Here is a 27,339-nt window from a genome sequence, read left to right on the forward strand (position 1 = left end):
TCAGTGCTCATCCACGACTCGAGTGCTGATCTCTATGATTTTCAGAGACAGTTCCTGGTCGTGGTTTTCGTCATCGTCATGGACACTGCACAGCTCCTTGGGCCCGGGCAGGGCTGTGTCGAGGCAACACAATTCACTTGACGGCTCCACCTCCTCGGCGTCGCTGTCCACCTCCACGACGTTCACACAGGTGTCCTGGTTCGTCAGGCTGTCCGACACCACGGTGCTTCTCTTGCCCAACATTAAAGGGTCCCACGTGGGTTCGTCGTTCAGCTGCTGGACGATGACCTCTTCCGAAGACTTGGATTTATGGGGGGGCAGGTGAAAGTCACCCGACGAAGACAGCTCATTCTCATCCTTGGGCAGGGACAGGAGCATGTCCAGAGCTTTTAGGTATTGTTTGCGTTCCAGCTGCAATTCTATATCCTGTTCAGTTTTAGAATCATCTTGTTTGGAACTCCCATCGGTTTCAAAATCCGATACATTCGACATGCCAACATTTAGGGTGACTGAGTTTTCCTTGGATATGCAGCCTAAATCCACCTTCAGGATATGCAGCATCTGACGCATTTTGTCCTAGGATGGAAAAACAAAAAGACAACAAGGATTCTAATGATTAGACTAACCCAGGTGAATTGCCTTTCTTCACTGCTGACCTCAGTAGGATTAACATTTTTTTCAACACATGCCTTTCCTCCTCCCCAACCTTGAAAAAGAGCCCAGAAAGAAAGAAAAAAAAAAGCTTGCTATTTTTAATGCATTCCTTAATAATCTTTAAGATTATTTCTATGGAAGAATTTTTGTAATGAAGTGCTAAGGAAAGACAAACCTCCTCCAAGTGATGTTTATTTTGTTTTATGTGGCGCTCAAACAGTTGTTCTAAGAACCTATAAACAACAAATAAAAATGTTAATGTCTCAAAATCAGAAATCAATCAGAAAATACAAAACAGCCATGTAATAACTGAACTACTGCATTGGAAAATAATTTTTAGAATACACTTTCCATTCTAAAATCTTCCCTGTTCTACTAAGTTCTCTAATTTGGAAGCTAACACCACTTCCACTGAGCATTTAACATTTATAATAGATGCCAACACTGGTGACATTACATGTTGCTAAAAGTTGTCATAAATATTTTGATTAATAGTTTGGGGATGGTTCACACCAGGTAGTGCTACTCCTAGCTCTATGCTCAGGGGTGACTCCTAATGGTACTTAGAGAATATGCAATGCTGGGGAATTGAACCAGAGTCAGCTGCATGTAAGGCAAGTGCTTTAACCTCTCCACTAGCTCTCTAGGCCCCTAAAAATATCTAAAATGAGGTCCAAATAGTTCCTCCCTTGCCTCTACCTCTCTCTCTGCTTATTGTTTGTTCGTTTGTTTGTTTAGGGGCCCTAGCGAGGTTGCTCAGAGCTTATTCCTGGCTCTGTACTCAGACCAGCTGTGATGGGCTTTGGGTACCATATGGGGAGCCAAGGATAGAACCCAGGTGGGCCATTGCAAGGCAAGTGCCCTGCTGCTGTACTACCTCTCTAGCCCCCTAGAAGTATCTAAAATCCAAATAGTTCCAGCTTTTCCCTCTACCTGTCTTTTTTGCTATTGTTGTTTTGGCCACACTCAGCAGTACTCCAGTACTAATCTTGGCTCTGCACTCAGGGATCACTCTCGGGGGAGCTCAGGGGACCCTTATGGGAAGCTGGGGAATCCAACCCAGGTTGGCTGCATGCAAGGCAAGTGCCCTACCCGCTGTACTATCTCTCCAGCCACTCCCACCTCTTTTATGTACACACCAAGAGGCTCTTTTTGCATCTTGTGTACCAATACCAAGGTTCTCTTCTCCCTCTTTCACACAACTACCAATAACCCCCCAACCAAGTACTAAATTCTCTTGTAAAGTTATTTCACAATGCTTCCTGAATTATATCTTAAAAATCCACTCATTTTAAATTCACATAATAACCTGAAAGTTATCACTTATCAGGTATCACAAAGTTCTAGACATTTTTATTATTGTACCTTATGGCCAGTATACAGAATCTCCTGCCCCCGGGCCTGGCTGTCTTCACTAGGGCCCCCTGGGAGTGGGTTGAGTTTCCCTCCCTGTCCCAAGCAGAGACCCGGCAGCTGAAGACCTCCAGAACCCAGCCACAGCCATGCTCAAGGCCACTCTCCACACGTTCAAACAAGCTTAACCCATGAGGGAACCAACAGAGGAACCCAGGTATTCAGGACCTGTGGCTGAGATCTCTAAGACTTCTAGGATGAGTACTGGGTCTCCTCCACCCAGATCCCCAGTTTTCCAGTAGCTTGGCAGTCACACCCACAACTGCCCTCAGTGCCATGTAATCTCATCAATGGCCAAGATCTAGAAACTATAAAACAAAGCTCCTGGAAGAGAGTGATGCAGAATCTTGTATGGCAGAGCCTGGCAAACTACCCGTGGTGTATTTGATATGCCAAAAACTGTAACAATAATGGGCCTCATTCCCCTGACCCTGAATGTGACAGGGACGAATGGAGATGTTACTGATGCCCGCTCGAGCAAATTGATGAGCAACTGAACGACAGCGATATAATGATGGCCAGTATAGGGAGAGAAAAGAAACATATCAGCAATTTTAAAGATGAGAAACCTTCATCCTTCAGATAACTTCCTTTCTTCTAAGGCCACAAGTCATAAAGAGATTCGAATCAGATGTACCTGACTGTAAAGATTACTCTTCCAACTTTATCATCCTCATCGTACCATCGCATGAATTTATTGATAAGCTTTTCTTGATGAACATTTCCTTTATCATTTATGATCAGTGAAATTATAAGTCTCACTTACACTGACTAAGTTCTGATTATTCAGCAATTTAGGAGACCACAAAATCCATAGCCTCTTTTACAACTAATGCTCATGGTTTGGAATATTCACTTTTTGGTAGGCTTTCCACCCCCCACCCTCCCATACAATATATCTTTAACATCTTTCCACATTATGAAATCCCAACGACCACATTTTAAACCACTGAGCAGATCTTACTTATTAGTATTCTAAGGAGTCTGCATATGTTTCACCCAGTCCCATCCCTGGCACTGCAGATGGTTTCGTGATCACCTCCAGGAATGAGCTCTGAGCACAGAGGCAGGAGGAAGCTCTGAGCACCGATGTGGGTGGCCTACATCTCCCCCCCAAAATTTATAATTTATTTAACCAAACTTTTCAACATGCTGACATATTCCATTTTGGGGTGCTTTTGATTAGAAATGCTACCATAGCCTTATAACCCACGTGAAAAATATAAAACTTAAAGTATAAATACATACTTTACACAATAGTTTTTGCTTAATTTTTAATCTATGGTTTGCCTTTTGATTTGCAGTTGGTATCTTAATATTTTTGATGTAGGGGTGGTAAAAAAATACCATCATAACAAAAACAATTTTTTTTTACCATCATAACAATTTTTTGAGCATATTGTGCAGTCCTGTTAAGTATAGTTATTGTGAGGGAGATCAATAAGAACTGTTTGTCCTTACAAATCAAACTCTATCCCTACTTTGTAAACTTTTAAACCATCGTTTTTTGGGTTGAGGGGTTGGGTCACACCTAGTTGTGCTCAGGGCTTTGCTCCCGGTTCTGCACTCAGGGATCACTCCTGGCATAAATCACCTCTTCTTTAATGAGATAAACAGAATAGTAAAAATTACTTAGGTCTTCTTACTATATCTTGGTATACTACCAATAATGAAAATGTTTTAATTACAAAATAGCTTCACATAAGAATGGAAAAAATTTGGGAACTGGGAAGATAGCACAGGGTTGGGGGCCAAGACCTCACACGTACAGACTCTGAATTCAATCCAGGTAAGGCTGTTAGAAGGCGCCCCCACCTCCAGCCTCAAAAAAAGAGAAAAAGCACGGCTGGGTGTGGCCCCTCGTGGCCCCCAGCACCTAAGCAGCTTCTCAAGTCCAAGGGGATAGAGTGACAGTACAGAGGGTAGGGTCTTTGCCTTGCACATGGCTGACAGGGTTCAATCCTTGGCCTTTCATATGGTCTCCTGAGCACCACCAGGAGTAATTGCTCCGAAACAAACAAAAACCAAAACCACATCCAAGCATGGAGATGTCTGGCCCAGTGGGCCAAGGAATGCAGGGAGTGGCCCCTGGGTCCTCTCTGGTCTGCGTGTGAGCTCCCAGCAAATACCTAATGCATAGAAATAATTAGAAACATTGCACTGGAAGTTGGCAAGGCAACTCAGCAGTACAGAAGTTGCCTTGCACTGAAGTCCTGGGTTGGACTGGGTGGGGGTGCTGCCCTGGACGCACTGTTAGGGCAGGGAAAGCCTGCAGTACACACAACAGGGTCCTGTGCTGTGCAACAAAGTGGGGAGTAAATACTCTACAGCTGATTCAAGATACGGGTCTCACTTAAGAGATGTAACAGCCAGAGGCAGAGTGATGGGAGGGTGAGGAGGGCACTTGTCTTGCACGTGGCCAACCCAGGTTCGGTCCCTGCCACCCCTTATATCCCCTGAGTACTACCAGAAGTGATCCCGGAGCACAGAGCCAAGAGTAAGCCATGAATATCACTGGTAGTGGCCCAAAACTTCAAAACAAAACAAAACAAAAGCTACATAGCAAGGAATCCGGCTTGCAAACATGCCATTTCACTGACTGTGCAAATTTAAATTTGTCTTTAGTTTTTGTGTAGGAGATATAAGAAAAAAATGATGCTTGTTCTTGATTCATATAATAGTTCCAGAGTAAAATAGGTTTCCAATAAGAAAGAAAAATTTAGTTATGGATTATTATAGAGATACATAATAATATTCAGATCAATAAAATCTCTACTTCTTTTCCGTCACTACTCCAAACTGTGGACTTGCTTTAAAGTATGAATTACAGCTTGTGATCAATTATATAAATATTTCCTGGGCCAGAGAAGGCTCAATGCCAGAGGTCTGGTTTGAAGCCTGGGCCACAGGGTCCCCTGATGCTACTGGGAGTAAGTTCCAGCTGGGAGTAGCCTCTGAGTTAGCAATCTTGGTGACAGCGCCAAAACACACACACACACACACACACACACACACACACACACACACACACACACACAGAGCTCTGTCTAGAAACAGTTTAAAAACAAACTAATTCAAAAGGACATGTTTAATATATTCAACCACAATTATTTCACATTCAGAAAAGAGTGATTAAAAAATAATCTAACCTGTTTGAAAATAAACCAACTTTCAAAATGTCCTCTGTTATATTTTCAATGAAACTCAGATACAATAATTCTTCTTTACTGTAAAAAAGCAAATCAATACATAGTATACGGTTATTGATGACGCATTCTGAAAAGTTTATTAACCACACACACCTCCTTAGAAACAGTTCTCTGCCATTACAAAGCTATTATCTTCTTCCTGATTTGGGGGTTGCTGTTGTATCAATTGTATGGACACCACTTCCTAAGGTACTGGGGGTGGGGGTGGGGAATGCGGTGTTGGGGACCCCACACGGCCTCGAACACAGTATGAGGCATTGTGTGGGCATCCCTCAAACAACATCCTTGGCCCTGTTTGACATAATTAGGAGGAATATTACAAACAAAATATAAATCTAGCTTCTCAAAGTAGGCAGGAATAAGTTCATGAAAGATGAGAAAATATTCTGAAAAGGAAGAAAGTTTGATACGAAATAGAAACAATCAAGGGAAAGAGATAACCCAATGTCACCACCGGCAAGTCTTCCTGTTGAGACAGATCATCTATCAACCTGCCTGCCTATCCATCCGTCTGTCCATCCATCCACCTGCTTAACCATCCATCCATCCATCCATCCATCCATCCATCCATCCATCCGTACTCATCATCCTTCCCTTCCTCTCTCCTTCTCTTCCCTCCCTTTCTTCCTCTTTTTCTCATTAGGCCCAGGGCCACTCCCTGTAACACCCAGCTCAGTTGCAAGAGCCTGGCAGTGCACTGCTCGGGCCAAGAGCTATGCCTGAGCACCCTTGGCAGAACTCTGGGACCACCAGGGCCACACCTGGTGGTGCTCTGGGAGTCATGTGGTGCTGGGGATTAAACTGGGGCTACCTCAACAGACATGGGTGTGTACTATATGGCCTGGCCCACGAGTCTCAACTCTGAGAAGTGAATCTTGTTTTAGGGCTGGGAAATGTTCGAGCAGAAAAGATCAAGTTTGTTCCTCACCTCAGAATGTTTGAAAAGGAGAAAAGATAATCTGACAGGAAGGTCTGTGTATAGGTAGTGACATTTTTTGATTACTTGGATATAGTTATTATACATGTTATGAATACTTAATTATACATTCTTATTTAGTAACTATTGTAAGGTATGAATAAGAAAGAAAAATTTAGTTATGGATTATTATAGAGATATATAATGATATATCGCTATATTTTAATGCACTAACATCAACTGATAGAAAAATGCAAATAGCAAGTATTTAATAACTGAGTAAGTACAGTTTCTGTACTTAATTAGGGATTGATAAACCGATTCATAGAAGATCAAAGTTCAAAAGCTCAAAAGGTTGGAGCACGTGCTTTACAAGCTGGAGGCCAGGGTCTGACTCTCACACTCACGCACCCGCCACTGTTCTACCCAGAGTAGCCTCAGCCCTTCAGCATGCAGAATAACCCTCATCTCTGAAAAAGTAAAGAAAAAGTTGCATTTCCAGGGGCCTGAGGGACAGCACAGCAGTTAAGGCACAGGTGCCCTGAGCATCACTGGCCCCAGCCTTTGTGGCTCCAAGGTTTGGCTTGGGAGGACCAGAGAATCCTGGAAGTACGAGGGACCCAAGGAGCATGGCATATGGGGTGCTGGGGATTGAACCCAGGTCGGCTGTAAGCAAGGCAAGTGCCCTACCCGCTGTATGATTAGTCCAACCCTACTTATTTTCTCTTGAACAGGAGACCTCCCTCTCTTTCTTTCTCTCTCTCTCTTCTCTTAACCTCTCTAAATAAAACTATTGTACTTAAAAAAACAAAAGCAAAACCAAAAACCCAACCACAAGTAGTACAACTCACAAAGAACTGATAGTCAGAAACTTCCAGGTGGGGTAAGCAAAAGTTTGCAGTCCTCTAAATTTCTTGATTTTCATTTACTACTTTTACTTACAAAGAGAAACCAGAATTATGGATCCTGGTTATTAAAAAAGTGGGCATTAGCTTAGAGACTAATTTCCACCAGACATAAAGATGAAGACTGATTATTTCAGAAAATTTAGCACAAAAAAGAAAAAAAAATTAGCCATAATAGATGATTGGCCCACAGGACTAGCTGAACACCAGTGGTTCAGTTGACTTATTTCACAATGCTTTATGAGACTCTTAATTTCCTTTAAGCAGAATACTATGGTCAGAAAGATCTTACTCAGTGAAACTTTTTCTTCCTACAGGAGAGTTCAGGGAATACTGACATATCGTGCTGGAAAGAAAAAATGAAAAAAAAAATTGCATAAAATGAATGGCAAGTAACAACAGGTTAGTGATAGTAGGTTTCAGAATTTTATTTATTTATTTATTTATTTATTTATTTGCTTTTTTGGGTCACATCCGGCGATGCTCAGGGGTTACTCCTGGCTCTGCACTCAGGAATTACTCCTGGCGGTGCTCGGGAGACCATATGGGATGCTGGGAATTGAACCCGGGTCAGCCACGTGCAAAGCAAATGCCCTACCCACTGTGCTATCACTCCAGCCCCTGGTTTCAGAATTTTAAAAGTACATTCTTCTCCTTGATCTGCTTTAATCCTCAAACATCCTACCCTGCTGAAAGCCTTACCAGGAAGGGATTCTTTTCCTGTTCACTAAGGAGTTCACCATGGGCCAGAAAGGTGAAGGAACTTGTCCAGGTTACGTACGGGTAAAGTCGCAATCATAGGCATTTGCATTATTTCTGGGCCACACCCAGCATGTTTGGATGTCTCAGGGAACAGTGTGGAACGAGGAATCAAATCTAGGGCTTCACATACACCAGGCAAATGTTCCAGCACTAAGTCACATTCCACTCTGCTAAGACAGATGCTTGTTTTGCTCTGTACTTCAGGTTACACCTGATGGTGCTGGCTGGCTCAGTGCTTGCGGGTCACTCCCCGCAGTGCCTGGGGACCACGCAGGGCTGGGCATCTAACCCAGGATGCAAAGCATGAGTTCAGCCCGCTGAGCTGGCGCTCTGGCCCCCAAACAGAAGTTTTGACTTGCTTTAGTTACTCAAATTCAAAATTCTTTCAAAGACTGTGCTCTGGTGTTTAACACAGACAATGAGAGTCTGGCCAGGGTTACCGTTACAGAAAGCTGCGGAGGGAGGAAGGGAGGGGGAGAGAGAGAGAGAGAGAGAGAGAGAGAGAGAGAGAGAGAGAGAGAGAGAGAGAAAGAGGAGAGGAGAGAGAGAGAGGAGAGAGAAAGGAGAGAGAGAGAGAGAGAGAGAGAGAGAGAGAGAGAGAGAGAGAGAGAGAGAGAGAGAGAGAGAGAGAGAGAGAAGATCCTCGCCCTCAGATTCCCCCACAGAGACATCACTCTCAGGCCCTTTTCATCTCCAGTTCCTTCTTCCTTCCACCCACTTCATCCCTGAGACGGGAAATGCATTTGACAGATGAAACTAACAAAATCATGCCTTACGTTTGAGACTACTTGATAGCCCCTCATCTGTGTACGTGTGGGAGAAAGGGGGGTCTCCCAACAGCACTGAGGCGGCCTGGGGCCCCCATCGGTGATTAGGTGCTTGGTGGGCCCTCAGCTCAGTGCAAGGGCCCAGGGGTGTGACACTGCTCAGCCCTTAGGACCCAGGAGCACTGCTGGGCCACCCCAGCTGGGGGGTCTCTGTGGTCACAGCCAGGTAGATGCTCGGGAGACCATGTGGTTCTGGGAAAAGGGGCCCTGTGAGATGCATTCGAGGCATGTGCTCTAGCCACTGGTGTGTTCTGATGTTTGACCTAATGTAGTGTGCCCTAATCACTAGACTCGTCATGTAGGGTTTTTGTTCGCTTTCTATTTTCAAAAGGAATGTCTCGATTTGCCATAAATAAAGCAGCAGGAACTCATAAATATTCAGTCACAAATTCTGAATCCTCACCTGGGCAGGTTCTTCAGTGTTATTTGTGCTATTTGCCTTGGATAAAGTGATGCCGCATTAATACAGGCTGGTGCCCCTTTATCCTTTGTTAATCAATTAGAAACATGAATGAAAAATTTTTTTTTTTGCTTTTTGGGTCACACCCGGCGATGCTCAGGGGTTACTCCTGGCTTTGCACTCAGGAATTACTCCTGGCAGTGCTTGGGGGACCATATGGGATGCCGGGGATCGAACCCGGGTCGGCTGCGTGCAAGGCAAATGCCCTACCCGCTGTGCTATCGCTCCGGCCCTGAATGAAAACTTTTACTGAGCTCCTCCTTTGTAAGATTTTCTTGGTAAAACTAACACCATCATTAAATTTATATAACATTGAAGACAGGTTAGGAGCCAGGAGAGGGCGCCCCGGGGGCCGTAGGAGGCAGGAAGGCGTGTGTGCACTGTATGAGCCTGGGTCTGAGCCCAGGGGGTACCCTGAACACTTCTGGGGGACAGCCCTAAGCATCAAGCCAAGAAGAGCACCAGAGCTCCAAGAGTTATGGGCACTTCATTCAGCCAAATAAAAAAAGACAGGTTTGAGAGGATACAATTTAGATAGTACTTATGTTGCAAAATGATGTCTATTATCCAGCAAAGCAGTGAGATGAAGACCACGGAGGTGATTTTCCCGCCAGCAATTTACCTTGAGGAATACTGAGGAGGGTCATTTTTAATGCTGTCCCACGCTAAGCCATGTATTTCCAAAGGCAGATGGGTTATTTCTTTTTCTTTATATGTCAGACAACTAGATACCTGGATATGCAATGAGAATAAATATTCTGCTTTAAAAATACATTACAGAAACAGAAATAAGACCAAAAAATGAAAAAAATAAAAATAAAAAAAGCAGAGCAGAGAGAATAGAGATAGCCAGTAGATAAAGGTAACATGCATTACAACAAATGATGCTTTGTGGTAGAGACCTTTCCCATCCAGCCTTTTTTTCTTAAATCCACAGTTTACTCCTTTTACTTTATTGAGGGATATTGTAAATGACACTTGGTAAGTACTACAGAGGCCAGGGAAATAGTTCAGAAGGGCTTGTGTGCATGCTTAGCATTTGGGGCACCTGATTCTCCCTCCACCGTGGTGTGGTCCCCAACCACTGTCAGGAGTGTCCCTGGGTAACAAGCTGGGAATAGCACCGACCCCCCCCGAAAAAAACCCACAACACAAAAGAAAAAGAAAAGGAAAGAATTATTATAAAAAAATAGAAAATCAAGAGTTTGAGAAGTCTTAAGTAAGACAAAAGAAGCCTCCCATTATTTATAAATTTAGTCTCTCATTATTTAGCAATTTAGACTCCCACAATTTAGACCTGTCTGTTCAAATCAGTCTGCTCAGTGCTGGGGGGTCATGGCTCGAGCCCCAGGGTCGAGCATGCACGTCAACCCTTCGAATGTCTCTCCGACCCCATCTTCCATATCTTCTGTAGAGCTTTTCTGCCTCCTGAGTTATTCACATTGGTACTGTTAAGAACAGCACTATGCAATTTATTCTTCAACCCTTTGATCTACATCATCAAGCAACAATCAAGAAAAGGTGCTAATAGCACTGAATCCCAGATTCGGCAGGATAACTTCGGAGTGAGTTGTGCATGTCCACGTTGTTGTTGTTTTGGGGCCGCACCCTTTGGGGTGTGGAGAACTCTAGTGGCAGGGATCACTGATTTCCTGTGTGCAAGGCACGCGGTCAGCCCACTGAACTACCTCCCTGGCTGAAAACTCTACTTGAAAACACAAAAACCTTCTGCTTACTGGTTATAACATATGCATGATGTGTAACGAATGGATTATTCTTAACAGTTCAAATAGCTATCATATGTAATTAATATAATACACTTAATATGTAAATTAAACCACCTTTTAATTCCAGTATGAATCACAAAGATCTTAATTTTATTACCTGCTGTAGAGTCAATTCTGAGTCTACGACGTTTTCAGCTGCAGCTGCATCACAATCAGACTTAAGGCTGTAACATTTTAAAAGAATTTTTATGCCTTCAAAATAGAAATATTCTGATGACAAGTATTACTATCTAGGAAAAGGCATGAGCTGAAATGAACCCGTCTATCCTTAGAAAATATGTAAGTTATGATGGCATAAGCAGGAAAGAGATATGGTTTGGATGAAAGACCCCTTTTCCTATTTTTGAATAGCAGCCAGATTTCAGTTGAGAGAAAAGACTAGTGAAATGAAAATATTATTTTCCCAAGTTGTTAAAGGCAAATCAGAAAAAGGATGTGTATGATCTACCTGCTTTCTTCATTTCTCTCCCACTTGACAAGCTCACACACTCAATGCTTTTTCCTTTGATTAGATGTATGGAGTGCATCTGATATTACTAACCTAAAAGTGTTCCTTGCTTTCTAAAATAACAAAGTCCTAGTATTAATGTCAAATACTGGTTTATTTATTATTTTGGGCTTTTGGGGTCATATCCGGTGATGCTCAGGCTCAGGAATTACTCCTGGCAGTGCTCAGGGCACCACATGGGATGCTGGGGATCAAACCCAGGTTGGCCGCATGCAAGGCAAACACTCTACCCACTGTACTATTGTTCCGGCCCTTCAAATATTGATTTAACATTAGAAAAAAACAATCACAAATCACATAATAATACAGATTTTTTTAAATCTTTTTTTTTTGAATCATTGGCAAACTTCTACTAAGTATTTATGATGTGCCAGGTACTATCATAGAGGAAAACATTACCGAGGAAAATGATATTTAAGTTCCAGATATTATCCCAGCTGTCTAAGTTATTCCTGGCAAGTGCTGATATAAAAAACTGCAAACTAAATTTAAGGAAGACAGCAAAAGGGTAGTTAAACAGTTGCTTTTTCCTCTCCTCTTTACAGCCTTTAGTTTTGCCTTTTAGAAATTTTTACTTTGGGTCATACCCAGCAGTGCTCAAGGTTACTCTTGACTCTACACTCAGGAATCACTCCTGGCAGTGCTCAGGGGACTCTACTGGATGCCAGGAATCAAACCTGGGTTGGCCTCATGTAAGGCAAGTGCTTTACCCTCTGTACTATTGCTGCAGCTCATTTGTGCCATCTTAAATATTGAATCAGCAGAAACATTTACAGAGAAGTTATTTGCTAACATTTTTTAAAAGATTCCTCGAAAATACAACATTTAAAGACACACCCGAGTTGTAGGCTGCTCGTGTGCCCTACCTGTTTGGCTCAGCCTGGGTCTCAGCTTCTGTCTGCGGATCTGCAAGATTCTGCTTTCTTTTGGCAGGAGTGTAGTATCGATACTGTGACAGGAATGATTTCGCTTCTGATTTTAAAGTGCGGGGAGTGAATGGCAACTGGGTACTGGAGAAGAGGTCGGAATGTTTATCTAGGAGGTCACCGTTGGACGCTTTTGAGATAACTAACTGGAAACGGTGGGAATTTGAGAATGTGCTCTTGGGTCGTCTGACATTTTTGACTCTAGAACATGGTTTTCTGGGCTCAGAGACGTTGTAATCCGTGATGGGCAGAGAGGAACTGGCACTCTTTTTGGTACCAGAACTGAAGACTTCACTGGATTTAGGTACATTTAGGCACAGACTCTCTGAAGAAGTTACCAGTGGCCTCGGGAAGGATGAAAATTTATTCACTTCTTTCATAAAATTAAATCCAATCTTCTCATCCTCAACTTGTGGTTCTTTCATAAAATTGAATCCAATCTTCTCATCCTCAACTTGTGGTTCCCCTGAGGGCTAAGAACATTGGGTTTGGTAGTTATTGGTTACATTTACACACGTAATGGGGGGATCGCCAAATTAAGCATTCCAAAGTGACTGACTCGGGGTCTACGAAACTAACTTCTATGTTCCTGATGAAGTTAGCATTCACTGCACATGAAGTTCTGAAATATTATCAAGGTAATTCGAAATGAAGTTAACAGCAACCATTTCCCTCTCCACAACAAAAAATAACAGCATTTCAACTTGAAGTCTTGAATCTGTGTTTCGAGTTGTACTAGAGAGTCTGGAGAGTGTTTTCGAACCAGTTGTGAACCCTAACTTGGCCATTAGGTGAAACCACTAAGGTGCTTCATCTTCTGTGAGATGCCGCCTGTGGTACTCCTTAGTCACACAGACCCCTCTGAAAGTACAGGATTTGTGTTTGTATGTGTGTGTGTGTGGGGGGGATACGGTGCACACCTGGCATTGCTCAGGGCTTACTGCTGACTCTGCCTCTGTGCTCAGGGGTCACTCCTGGCGGGTCGGGGGGAACACACGGGGTCCTGAGGATGGAACCCATGTTGGCTGCATGCACGGCAAGTTCCCTACCTGCTGTACTGTAGCTATGGCCCTCAATTTGAGGAATGTTTTAAAGAAATGAAAAAGAACTTCTCTCAATACAGGAAATGCTGGCTCAATGAACCAATATTTTAAGCATAATTAAGAAATAGCTATAAAAAGTTCACCCCCTTACTTAACTTCTCTCCACAAGGAGGGAAGCTTTGAAAGGGCGGAGTTTTGGAAGTGTGCTACATCTCTGGTTGAAAACGTTGGAACCAGTGGGTAGGACCATTTGCCTTGCACGCGGCCGACCTGGGTTCAATCCCCGGCATCCCATATGGTTCCCCAAACACCACCAGGAGTGATTCCTGAGTGTAGGGCCAGGAGTAACCCCTGAGCATCGCTGGATGTGACCCAAAAAGCAAAAAAAAAAACCAAAAAAACAAAAATGAAAATGTTGGAAGAACTATTTCTACCAGACAGCCATAAAGTCTAATTTATAGACTCTATTTATAATAAAAGAGATATTTTATTCTTTTATAAGTCAGAGACTCAAGAAGTCTTGTCATTGCGTCCAGACTTCAGGGTTATCTTTAGAAATCCCAGAGACATTTTATAAGGTGGACGAGAAGTTACAAAGAAGTCACAGAAACAGGTAAAAATGTGTCAGACTGGGCTAGTTTTATCTGCTCTATAAGGAAGGCTCAGGGAAGCCTAAGGAAGGCTCTATAAGGAAGGCTTACATAACCAAGCCAAGAAAAATTTTAAAACGTGTGTTCTTTCTATGTGCAAAGTACTATTCTTTTTTTTTTTTTTTGGTTTTATCTTTGGGGCCCCACCCAGCAGTGCTCAGGGCTTACTCCTGGCTCTGAGCTCAGAGATTGCTCCTGGCAGTGCTCAGGAGACTATATGGGGTGCTGGAAATTGAACCTGGATTGGCCGTGTGCGAGGCAAGTGCCCGATCCCATTGCTCTGGCCCCCAAAGTATTATTCTGGTGATTGAGTAGAAAAAAAGAGGAGCAGTAAGAGCCCCTAACAACAGGTACAGTCCTTTACTATGTGTATTATACTAAGGCAGTATATGTAGAACTCATTTCCTCTTCATATCAATTTTTGGCTGGTGGCACATTACCTCTAATAAAGAAACTGAGGCACAGGGTCTTATAGATGTGAACCAAACTAGGAAATGAAAAAAAATGAAGCAAACTTGATTTTAATAGAAAAAAATATACATATATATATAAATATACTGTCTTACCTTTTCGAGACCATTAAATAATGACCTAGAATTATTTTTAGATTTGGCTTGCCCTGCAGTTTTACTCAATTTGAAATCCCTTTGATATTGCGCTAATTCCTTTTTCAGTTTCTCCCTTCGTTGTTGATCTGCATCTGGAGGGAAGAACAAACCTTTTAAAATACAGAACAAAAAAACAGTTTTTGCCTTTTCTTGCCATATTTATACTACTCTTTTGCAAATAAACTTCTTTAAGTACAGGTTGCTCTTCAGGCCCGTGTTCTCCCTTGAGCCCCACCTATCTCCCTTATTTATCTCGATCCTTCTTTGCTTGCCCATTTCTACTCTGGAGAAGCCCGTGTTCTCTGCTCTCTCTCAAACACGTACTTCTTTCTCCCCCCTCACATCTTTTAAAATAAGTTTCAATAAAAATTACATTGCTTCCTCCCCCCAAAAAAAATTCTTTATATGCTTTTCCATATAAGAGTAAGTTAACAAATATTTTATGAAAACTTAAAAGCGACTAACAATTTAGGCCTCTTTTATGTATTTGTTTATTTATTTATTTGAGTCTGTGTGTGTGTGTGTGTGTGTGTGTGTGTGTGTGTGTGTGTGTGTGTGTGTGTGTGTCTGTCTGTCTGTCTGTCTGTCTGTCTGTCTGAGGTGGTTTGGGCCATCCCCAGCAGTGTTCATGGATTACTCCTGGCTCTGCACTCAGGGATCATTCCTGGCAGGCTTGGGGGACCATATGGGATGCTGGGATTGAACCCTGGTCAGCTGCCTGCAAGGAAAGTACACTACCCGCTGTACTACTGATCCCACCTGATCAAGGGATTAACAAGTTAAAAGCACACCTAAGATGTGACAAGCTAACGAAGGCTAAGGTTTCCAGAAAGGGACTCCTAGGAAGATATTCCAAGGCAGAAAGGTTGGGAAAGCCTGCCAAGACAGAGTCTCCGTAATCCCCAGCGTGGAGTCTGAGTTACACTAGACACTTCTGGCCTCAGTGAAATCCTGCTGTCAATATCATCAGACATTACCAAAATTTAGGTTTTTATATGATTAACAAAAGGACACTCTGGCAGTCTTTGCCTGGGTGATCTAACAGCATCTCAATCAGAGATAAGTATCAACTGCTTATGGCTTGCAACACCCTCATTGCTATCTGATTCTTTTTTTTTTTTTTTGCTTTTTGGGTCACACCCAGCGATGCACAGGGGTTACTCCTGGCTCTGCACTCAGGAATTACCCCTGGCCATGCTCAGGGGACCATATGGGATGCTGGGATTTGAACCCAGGTCGGCCGCGTGCAAGGCAAACGCCCTACCCGCTGTGCTATCTCTCCAGCCCCTATCTGATTCTTTTTTTTTTTTTTTTGCTTTTTCGGTCACACCCGGCGATGCACAGGGGTTACTCCTGGCTCTGCACTCAGGAATTACTTCTGGCGGTACTCAGGGGACCAACCCCCAACCCAGCTCGGTCTCGTGCAAGGCAAACGCCCTACCCACTGTGCTATTGCTCCAGCCCCCCTATCTGATTCTTAAAAAAAGAAAAGAAAAAGAGATATTTGATATTTTCCTGATTGAAAACACTGCTTTTTAAATGTGATACTGGAAGCCAAAGAGATAACACACGGGGTAAGAAGCTTGCAGGCTGATCCCCTTCCATCCTCCAGTACCACGTGGGTCACTCCCAGAGGTCATTCCTGAGCACTGAGTACTTTCGGGTGTGACCCCAAAACCCCAAAGAAGTAAAACACAATTTTCATATGTATCGAAATTTAACTTTTTTACAGGATTTTTTTTTTTTTGGTTTTTGGGTCACACCTGGCGATGCTCAGGGATTACTCCTGGCTCTGCACTCAGGAATTACTCCTGGCAGTGCTCAGGGGACCATATGGGATGCTGGGATTCGAGCCCGGGTCGGCCGCGTGCAAGGCAAACACCCTACCCACTATGCTATCACTCCAGCCCTTATAGGATTTTTAAAATGCTATTGCTAATATCCATTAGGGTAGTTACTATCAATAGCACAAAATAATTACTGGGGAGAATATAGAAAAGTTGGAACCTTTGTACACTACAGTGAAAATATAAAATGATTTAGTTGCTATAGAAAAAGACTGGCGTGATAGCACAGTGGGTAAGGTGTTTGTCTTGCATGCGGCTGACCCGGGTTCGATTCCTCCATCCCTCTCAGAGAGCCCGGCAAGCTACCAAGAGTATCCCGCCCTCACGGCAGAGCCTGCCAAGCTACCTGTGGCATATTCAATATGCCAAGAACAATAACAACAAGTCTCACAATGGAGACGTTACTGGTGCCTGCTCGAGCAAATCGATGAACAACGGGTCAACAGTACTACCAGAAAAAGAGCATAGTGGGTTCTCAACAAATTAAAAATAAGATTACCAAGTGACATAGCAATTCCACTTCTCAGTATATACCCCCCAAAATCGAAAAGAAGGCCTTCAAGAGTTTTATCTATGAATGAGTTTAAAAGGATGATTCTCAAACCCCAAAAAGTAGAAACAAATTTCTAAGCATTTTCAGACACATGACTTCGTAAACAAAATATGACATACACACAAATATGCCTCAGAGAGGAAAGAGTCTAGCACATTCCAACATGGTGAACCTTGAGGACATTAAGATGAATGAAATAAACTAGTCACCAAAAGGAAAGGAAACACTATGATTTCACTTATATGAAGCAGATTCTACTCGCAAAAAAAGTACAATGCTCATTGCAACGGGGCAAAGGACGATTTCCTCGGTATAGGCATTTTTGCATCTTTTGTAACATGCCAAGTTCTGGAAATGGTTGGTGGTGAGAGTGGCCCTTAATATCAATGTATCTAATGGCTGCCACTGTACAATTGCTAGTTGAGAAGGTAAATTTTCTATAATGTGAAGATTAGTTGTTTTTTTTAAAAAAAGAAATCCATAAAGGCTGGGAGATGGCTTAAAGAGTTGGGGCTCAAGCTTTGCACACAGAAGACTGGGTTCAATCCCCTGAACCTCACGGTTCTGAGTGTACCACTGCAAATGACCACAAAATACCAGGCCAGGAATAGTCCCACCAAGTATGATGTGTGGCCCCCAGACCAAAAGGGAGCATGTGAAAATTCGCTTACATTTGATGCTGGTAGTCAAGCTTATTGGAATTGAGCAGTCTACTGCAGCTGAAAGAGAAAAATCAGAGGCTCAATTATATTCCTAATATTTTAAAACATAACAAATACCAAATGAGGAAATGAAATGTTCCAGAATTGCAGTTCCTTGGTTTGATTTTTATTGTATTTCTAGCAATGAAAAATGTAATATCCTTGGTAAACAATACATTGGTTGGGAATACCTGCTCAATAGGTACTGCAGAAGAAATTATTAGTGAACTTGAAAATATAGCTATATAAACTATTGAAGAGTAAAGGATGACTGGAAAATACATGAACGTAGATTACTAAGCTAACCTGTTTATATCACACACCTAATGTCCTTGTAGCCAGAATTCCCAATCAAGCTCAGAAAAGAAAAGCAAAATGGAATGACTTATGCTATTTGATTTCAAAATAATGCTACAGTAATTAAGGGAATGCAAAATTAGCAAATAGATTTATGTCAACAGAACCAAAGAGGAAGTCTGGACATAAAGCAATGCATATAGGGAAATCAAGATTTGGAATGTGTCAAGACAGGTCAGTAGGGAAAGGACCATCTCTTCAACAAATGGTACTGGGAATATTTAGATAACCATAAGCAAGACACAGATACTTACAACATGTATAAAAACAAACACAAGATGATTCATTATCTTAAAAATGTAGGAGCTAAAATGTACACAAGAAAATACAAAACTATCCCAGTGATCTAACATTAGGCAAAAATTCTTCAGCAGTATAGGAAAAGTGTAAATTATTAAATAATTAACATGCTGAACTTAAGATTCTCATGTCACAAGATAGAATTTGTCACTTATTATTTGAACTTTACAAGTGGCAAAATTATGAGATTTAGCTCTTTAAATGACAAAATAAAAATCTCTTAAATAACTCTTAGTGAAGGGGCTGGAGAGATAATTCAGTGGGCTGAGTGCGGGCATGGCAGGTAGGAGGCCAGATTTGATCCCAGCACCACTGGGTCTCCTGAGTACTACTGGGACTGACACCTGAGACAAAACCCAGTCAAACTCAAATAAGGCCGGTAGTTATTAGCACTGTATCCCCATTATCAATTTTCTGCCTTAAAAATTTGTTTTTTAGGCCACAGCCAGCTATGCTCGGGGTCACTCCTCTGGGGGGGGGGCTATAAGAGGTGCTGGGGATTGAACCTGGGTTAGCCAGATACAAGACAAGCAAGCACCTTGCCCACTGTTCCATCTCTCCAGTTTCAATTTCTCGGGTTGACAGCACTACTATGTTAGAGTTAACGGCAGTAAATCTAGGTAGAGGGTTTCATTTTAGAACGCCCTTTGGCTTTTGCAACTTTTCTGTAAGTCTGAAACTACTTAAAAATTAAAAAAAAAATTGAGTCAGAGTGATAGTATGACAGGAGGGCACTTGATTTGCAGGCAGCCAACTGTTTCAGTCTCCCGGAGTGCTGCCAGGAGAGATCCCAACACACCCAAAACAGAAACAAGCAAAAATAGATGAAAAAAGTTGAAGATAAGTCACGGGAAAGGAGAAAATAAATGCAAAATATAACAGTCACAGATTCTGCAGTTAACACATGAAGAGCCTGCAGAATGTAGTATTAAGATAAAGTATTGGCAAAAATAGGCAGAGTTGGATGGGAGAGAGTTCAAAGAGTTGGGGCACATCCTGGCAAGCACCTAGTCCTGAGTTTGATCCCCAGCACCATAGGTCTTTCAAGCACGAGCCAGTGCAGCCTTGGGGGTCCCTTAGCATCATTGGGAAGCCCCTCTCAAACAATAACAATAAATCCTAAACCATGCAGGTGTTTCCACCAAAGAATCAGATGGCATAAAAATATATTGAAAGCTGTCTGACAGTACATCAAAGAAATACTATTCAAACAAAAACCTTAATGGGCTACTACTACTGTTACTATTTCATGTTAGTACAGGTGAGGATGCGAAAGTGGCAGATATAAAAAATGGTAAAGCCATTCTGAAAAAACTCAACTTGGCACTTTCTTAGTTAATCTATACTTACTACATGAGCCCACAATTCCATTTCCAGGAAGTAAATTTATCTGAGAAGTGGAGACGCAGAATGAAGGATTCTGTGTGAATGTTTATAAGCAGGTTTGCTCTCAATGTCTCCAAGGGTGCCAAATAATCTAAGTACCAAAAGGGTGAAGCAATAAACAAGCTGCAGAATAGTCAGAAGTGCTTCTTAGCAATAAAAAGGAAGAAATACTGACATATGCCACAACATGGGTTGTAACGAATCAAAAGTGTCCACTAATTGAAAGCTGATTATGATGGTGATTATATTCATGTACATAGGCTGCAAAATATTTTAATTAGCCACTTAAAGACCAGGGAATTTTAGGTTATACTTCAATAAATCTAACAAAAAAGAAAAATAGTTGCTAATACTTTCTTTCTTTCTTTTTTTTTTTGTTTTTGCTTTTTGGGTCACACCTGGCGATCCTCAGGGGCTACTCCTGCCTTTGCACTCAGGAATCACTCCTGGTGGTGCTCAGGGGACCATATGGGATGCTGGGAATCGAACCTGGGTTGGCCGCGTGCAAGGCAAACGCCCTACTCGCTGTGCTATCTCTCCAGCCCCCGCTAATACTTTCTTTCCTGACTTTTATTATTATTTTTTGTGTGTGTGTGTGTGGGGGGGGATTCACATTGGGTGGTGCTCAGGGGCCACTCCTATGTCTGTGCTCAGGGCCACACCTGGCAGTGCTTGGAGGACTGTAAGTGGTGCCAGGGAAGGAACCATTGCTGCGGCCACAGCCGCAGCCAAGCAAATGCTGACTCTCCAGCCCTCTAGGACATTCTTTGCACAAATCCTTGTTTGTTTGTCATTGGGCCACACCGGCATTCCTCACAGCTTACTTTAAAGGGGCTCTTTAGTGGTTCTACACAAAAGAACTCCTGGCAGTGCCCAAGGGACCATGTGGAGTGCTGGGGATTAAAACTGGGTCAGCTGCATGCAAGGCAAACACCCTACCCTCTGTACTATCACTTCTGCCTGTTTAACTTCTTTAAAAAATGTGAAAACAGAAAATGCAGACATAAACTTAAGATCAAATACAACCAAAATTAGTAGGAATAACAACAGAAAAAAAGAGATAAGATATTCATTTCAATATAGTCAACAAAAATGGAATCTGGATATGCTACATGTAGTAAATATGTCTGTGTGGGGTATGTGTGTGTGCGCGCATGTGTTTGTGTACACATATATGTTAAGTCAGTAGTTGATATCTTACTACCCTAAACACAAATCAAATCCATTTGTAGACAATGTATCCCATTTGTGTTACAGATTTATTCTGAGAGGTGAAACTGAAGGTTTCAGCTGGTACAGAAAGTTCACAGTTGCATTTTTACCTTTGGCGGAAAGGATTTTATTATAGTGAATAGCCATGTGGGTCTCGATCAGGTGGAGAGTACTTAGTCTGAGAGAGGAGGAGTCAGTGCAAAAAGCTAAAAATTAAAACATATTTAATCATTATATATTTAAAATGAGTACATCACGAGGCAAGTTACTGGCTATTAAGCTCATTAATAGAACATGTTCTAAATTTCAACCATGGTGATACGGACATAATTCTGAGATGCTTAGTACATTCTAGTCTTAATCTTGTACCAAGGGCTGACAAGCTGCTGACCACTTAGAAATCTTCCTAAACTTTATGAGCTTTAGAGTTTGGGGAAGGAACTATAAACTACACTTATAAAACTATTTCTTATCAACAGCTCTGCATCACATAATTGAAAATATTTAGCCACTTGTCCAATTATAAAATAAAGTTACCATTAGTAATATTTGAATAAATGATAATACATAGAATTTGGTAATACATGGAGTTTGGTAGCACTATAGCACTGTCCTCCTGTTGTTCATCAATTTGCTCGAGCAGGCACCAGTAACGTCTCCATTGTGAGACTTGTTGTTACTGTTTTTGGCATATTGGATATGCCACGGGTAGCTCACCAGGCTCTGCCGTGCAGGTGGGATACTCTGGGCAGCTTGCCAGGCTCTCTAAGAGGGGCGAAAATATCACCCAGGTCGGCCGCGTGAAAGGCGAATGCCCTACCTGCTGTGCTATCGCTCCAATCCGGAGTTTGGTAAATTAAACAAATTACAAACTTTGAAACTTTATACTACATATATAGATAGATGTAGGTTTTTATCCTCTGAAAACTTCAAAGTTTATGATCTTGACTCTGTACATCTACTTTATTACAGGGTAAACTAAAAACAGAATTCTTCACATTTAGAAGAACCAATACAATTTTATGTAAATACGGAAAAAAACAATAAAAGCCCATACTTAAAACTTTAGGTTCTACTTATGAAAAATGTATTTAATTCACATAAAAATTTACTTTAAAGGCTTTAAAATGTGCAAACATCATAGAAAATACACGGCAAGATCCCCTTTTGTAGCCTGTAGTCTAACTGGATAAAGGACTCCTGTTTATTCGGAAAGAAAACACGTTTTCCCGGCGCTCTGCGCAGGCTTCCTTCTCGTGATTGTGTCTTGACGCATGTTAAGCCTAAACGAGGCAGGCGTGTTTTAAGCTGGGGACCAGTAAGCTGCTCTTCCACTCACCCCCAGGACCTTTAAGCTGCTCTTTAAGCTGGAGCTGCTGAGAGGAGCAGGAGGCGGCCAGGGACAGCCAGGGCACAGGGGCGGCCAGGAAGAATGCCATTGCTCCTCAGCCCCCCACCCCCTCTCAAAGCAACCTTTGCTGCATGACAATGTGAGGGCCAAGTGCTGATGAAACGAACTGAATGTCTTTCATCATATCACAAGATCCGCAAATGAAGGAGACAGGCAGCCAAGCTCCTAACAACCGCTTACCCTTTGGAGAACTTCACTTACCGTTACTTTTGGTGCTCAAGTGTCCTTTAAACAGGCAGGATGGGCCAAATCGGGGAAGGACAGACGTTGCTCGAACTTTTAACAGAAAAACACAAATTGAGGGTAGATGGAGCAACTGTCACAGCGACATTTGAAAAAAGACAAACTGTCTTTGACAACAACTTGTTTAAAATTTCATTCACTCATTACTAACAAGCAATGTTTAGTAGAAAAATTCTAAAAACATAGATAAGAGGCTCTGTCTTTTGACATATTTTCAAAAACACTTGTATCCTGATACTTTATTTTCACTGGCTAAAAAAAACAGTATGTTTTATTTGCTATGATCATTTTTTACTGCACACCACTAACTGCATTTGAAAAAATTATTGATAATATTTTGAGTCACATGCTTACACTAGTGTTAACTAATAAGTTTGATGTAGAGTTATCACATTTCACAACATACAGCTGAGATTTTGAGAGTGTACTAAATACTTTAATGTTAGTCTGTTCTTAAAAATAATTTTTTAGGCTTTATTACTCGTAGCTTGCTAAAGGATTTTATATGTTTTTAATAACAAATTAATGTTCTATTTATAATGAATGTTCTGTATCTGATCAGGTGTGTTCTTTTTACAGAATTTTTATTACAATATTTTACTTATTAATGCAGACACTTAAGTATTTTCTATAATATTTTCTAATACAAGCCAACATTCCCTTTGTAAGGATAAAATACTTTCATACTTCATAGGCCTATAATTTTCCCCTTAAAATTTTCCTCATTCTTCTCACTAATTTTTTTTTTTTTTTTGCCTTTTTGGGTCACATCTGGCTATGCACAGGAGTTACTCCTGGCTCTGCACTCAGGAATTAGCACTGGTGGTGCTCAGGGGACATATGGGATGCTGGGAATTGAACCCAGGTCGGCTGCGTGCAAGGCAAATGCCCTACCCACTGTGCTATTGCTCCAGCCCCCTCCTCACTAAATTTTGTATTTCTGTGAGAATTTCTGTAGAATTTAAAATGCAGTAGCACACTTATTCATATTAATTACAGAATTTTATATACATGTGAAAAAATGATGTAGTTTGAAAAAAATTTTGCCAACTTATCATTGATTTAAATTTTATGAAATTTTGGGGCTGAAGTGATAGCACAGTGGGTAGGGCGTTTGCCTTGCACTCGGCCGACCCGGGTTTGAATCCCAGCATCCCATATGGTCCCCTGAGCACTGCCAGGGGTGGTTCCTGAGTGCACAGCCAGGAGTAATCCCTGTGCATCTCCAGGTGCGACCCAAAAAGCAAAAAAAAAAAAAAAAATCATGAAATTTCAAGAGTTTAGCTCAATCATCCACATATGTGTAGGTGTCATCATATTCACAACAAAGCTGGAGCAATAGCACAGCAGGTAGGGCATTTGCCTTGCACGCGGCTGACTCGGGTTCAATTCCCAGCATCCCATATGGTCCCCTGACCCCTGCCAGGAGTAATTCCTGAGTGCATGAGCCAGGAGTAACCCCTGTGCATGGCCGGGTGTAACTCAAAAAAAGCAAAATAAATAAATAAATAAATAAATAAATAAATAAAGCAAAAAGCACAATAAAAAAAAAGGATCTCTCTCATATTTGGGCTGAACCAGTCGGCATTCCCACCAGCAGTGTAGGAGGGTCCCTTTTCCCCCACACCCACGCCAACAGCGGCTGCTTTTGTTCTTCTGGATGTGTGCCATTCTCTGTGGTGTGAGGACTCTCTCATATTTGGGATAAATTATAGAAATAGTATGGAAAGGACCAAAGTCATAGAAATGAGCTGACATGGGATAGGAGGTGCTGGGGCGGGGGGTGGCCCAGGGAAACGTGGACGAAAGGGCTCTCTAGAGAAGGGTGTGCGACTGGGTGATGTCTGCATGAAAAGCATAAAAGTCTTTTAAGTCTCGGCACCTCAATACAAATGATCAGAAAACGTTTTGATAAGGGCTGGAGGAACAGTATCAGGGTTGACTCATGCCTTGCATGGGGCCACTTTGGTTAGGATCATGGCACCCTGAACACCTTCAGATGTGACCTCTGAGCACTGCTGATGTGGCCCCTGAGAAACACTGCAGGCCCAAACAGCAATGGGTCCTTGGCTGAGAATTGTTAGGAGGCCGCCCCCCTACCTCCAGACCTTCTGAGCACCATTTGGGAGGCCCCCCCAATTTTAAGAAAGTAATTCTGTTGAGGCATGTGTGTGGGCAGGGGGCGGTCTAGTATATAACTCAGTGACCTAGAATACCTGCCTGGGAAACCTAAAGGTTTTAAGTTCAATCCCCAGTGCAACCACATGCGCCAAGCGTGATCCTAGCAGCTCCGCTGTTTGCACCTGGCAGCTGCACTGACTGTGATCACTGCGCCATAAACAATTTCTGAGCGGTGTGACATCTGGGTGTGTGTGAGGACCACAACCAAGGGAGCGTCTCTAAGAGGATGGGAGCACCACGGCCAGAAGTATGATCCTGACAAGGTCTGAGCACCACAGGGACCCCGGGCAAGTGCCACACCCTGAGTGCGTGAGAGCACAATTAAAGGAGCGCACACATGCTGGCACCACAACCGAAGGGACTACGACCCCTTGGCTGAGTGTGTGAGCACCACAACCAAAACTGTGAGGGCGCCACCTCCTGGCCACTGCAGCAACAACAACGATGCAGAGAAAGGGGAGAGCGGAAAAGGAAAATAAGTCATTCTCTTCACTAAGAAATTAGAAATTAGTCACCTAACATTCTTCATGAAAAATATCTGAAACTGGGGCTGGAGTGATAGCTCAGCGGGTAGGGCATTTGCCTTGCACACGGCCGACCTGGGTTCCATTCCCGGCATCCCATATGGTCCCCTGAGCACCACCAGGAGTAATTCCTGAGTGCAGAGCCAGGAGTAACCCCTGTGCAATGCCGGGTGAGCCATGAAATTCATGAAATTATAATTATTATTTTTTTACATTTTGACGTCATTCAAATTTTAAACGTAATTCAACAAATAATAAGAAAATATTAAACGTGTTATATTCTAAATTTTCACACATTCTTCTCAATGCCTTGACCAATTTAGTGAAGACACTAAATGAAAATAATAGTTCTAAGGTTTCAATTCATCTGGAACAAAGACTAGGTGTCATTTACTGTGACCTTGGCAAGTTATTGATGATGTTATTCACCCTGAAAAAAAATACCTAACAAGATGTTTTTGTAGAATAAATAATGAGATAACTTGGGGATAGTTTCTGATAATCAATTAGGGTTGAATACCAATGTTGCAAAAATTTATGAAAGCCGTAAGAGCACGTTGGTTTGCTTTATCTGGAATTTAGGTTGGAAAAGCTTGCGTGTATACAATTTCTTGATCAATGGATAGTTCCCTTCTTCATGTAAAGGTAGTTCACTGTAATCAACGACTTTAATCAACGATTATCTAAATAAAAGCACTCCAGCTTTCAAAGCAGGCTTATGGAAGGAACCATGGAGGTGCTTGGTTTTATTTAAAAATCGATAAAAACACGCACGGAATTGGCAGGAGTAGGTGTGGAGACTGCCTTAGTTTAGGCTGGAGGAAAAAAAAATACTGTGTGCTCACAAGTGTGAAGGGGCAAATTATTTGGCTAGATTGCTTGAGATGTACAGTTCTAAGACCGACCCCAAGCATTCCATCTGGTGTCCACCGCATTCCCAGGGAGTTTTACGTCAAGGACAAACGTACACCGCGATTATGAATTCATCCACTAGCTACTAAAACTTTAGCCCACAACGCTGGATCCCTTAGGAAGCTTGGTAGACATGCAAAACTCCAGCCAGCTTCCATCCGACTAACTGAATACTTTGCATTTGTTTTGATTTTATTTCGTTTTTAAGTGAATCCCCGTGAGATACAGTTACCAAAACGATCCATGATTGGGTTTCAGTCATCACAACGCTCCGACACCCGTCCCAGTCCCATACTTTGCACTTCAACAGAGCTCCTACTCACGTGAAAAAGCATCACTGGGTCACTCAATAGTTTGCGGGAGGAGAGGATTTGGCTAGGGAATGCCAAGATTTCCAATTTCCCGAGCACTTTAATTAACAACGAGCCAGCCGCCTGCGATGCATTATCTGCCTTTGGGATATTCGAGATAACCTCAAGAACTCTGGGACATGGACGTCTGTCTGACTCGCCCTTTTTTAGAGCCGAGGGGCCGTGGGGGGGACGAGAGAGGGTGGGTCACTCCACTCGGGAGCAGCGGGGCTTTGGTTCCGGGGTGTCCAGAAGTCCGAGCCCGAAGGCCAATTGGAGTTCCTGGGCCCCTGCGCTCTGCAGGCGCGCGCACAGACCCCGAGCTCGGAGGGCGATTCCTCAGCTCCTGGCAAGAAGCCACCCACGAGCCCGGCGGGCAGCAAGGCCCGGGCAGTCGAGGGGTGGGGGGGGGTCCTTTGGGTGCACGATCAGGACCCGCGGGGTCCCCGGGGCTTCCGGAGCCCACCCCCGGGCTCGACGGCTGATCGTTACCTCTCCGGCCGCCCTCCATGCTGAGATCCTCTTGCAGCGGCCTCGGGGGCTACAGGTTGGGCCCCCTTCGGTCCTTCCCAGGGCCCGGCCAGCCCCCGCAAAGCAGGTGGAGCAGGCAGGAGGCGGCGGGCGCCTGCGGGAGAGTGGGGCCCGGCCGGTTGCTAAGGCCGCGTTCCGGGCTCCGGGGCTGTGACGTCACGAC

The 27,339-nt window shown here is 42.9% G+C and overlaps 1 protein-coding gene across 1 annotated transcript; it reads right to left on the reverse strand.

Annotated features, from left to right (window-relative positions):
* Positions 1-27,339, reverse strand: SPATA7 (spermatogenesis associated 7). Its single transcript, XM_055130336.1, has 12 exons — positions 27,138-27,339; positions 22,637-22,711; positions 21,135-21,230; positions 17,740-17,787; positions 14,627-14,760; positions 12,308-12,840; positions 11,031-11,097; positions 9,769-9,878; positions 7,390-7,443; positions 5,217-5,294; positions 830-887; positions 1-576 (listed from the first exon to the last, which is right to left on the reverse strand). Exons 1-12 carry the CDS (start codon positions 27,154-27,156, stop codon positions 1-3), a joined length of 1,848 nt encoding a protein of 615 aa, XP_054986311.1. The 5' UTR covers positions 27,157-27,339.

Source organism: Sorex araneus, chromosome 3 (assembly GCF_027595985.1).
Source record: "Sorex araneus isolate mSorAra2 chromosome 3, mSorAra2.pri, whole genome shotgun sequence".
In the NCBI taxonomy this organism is placed as follows: domain Eukaryota; kingdom Metazoa; phylum Chordata; class Mammalia; order Eulipotyphla; family Soricidae; genus Sorex; species Sorex araneus.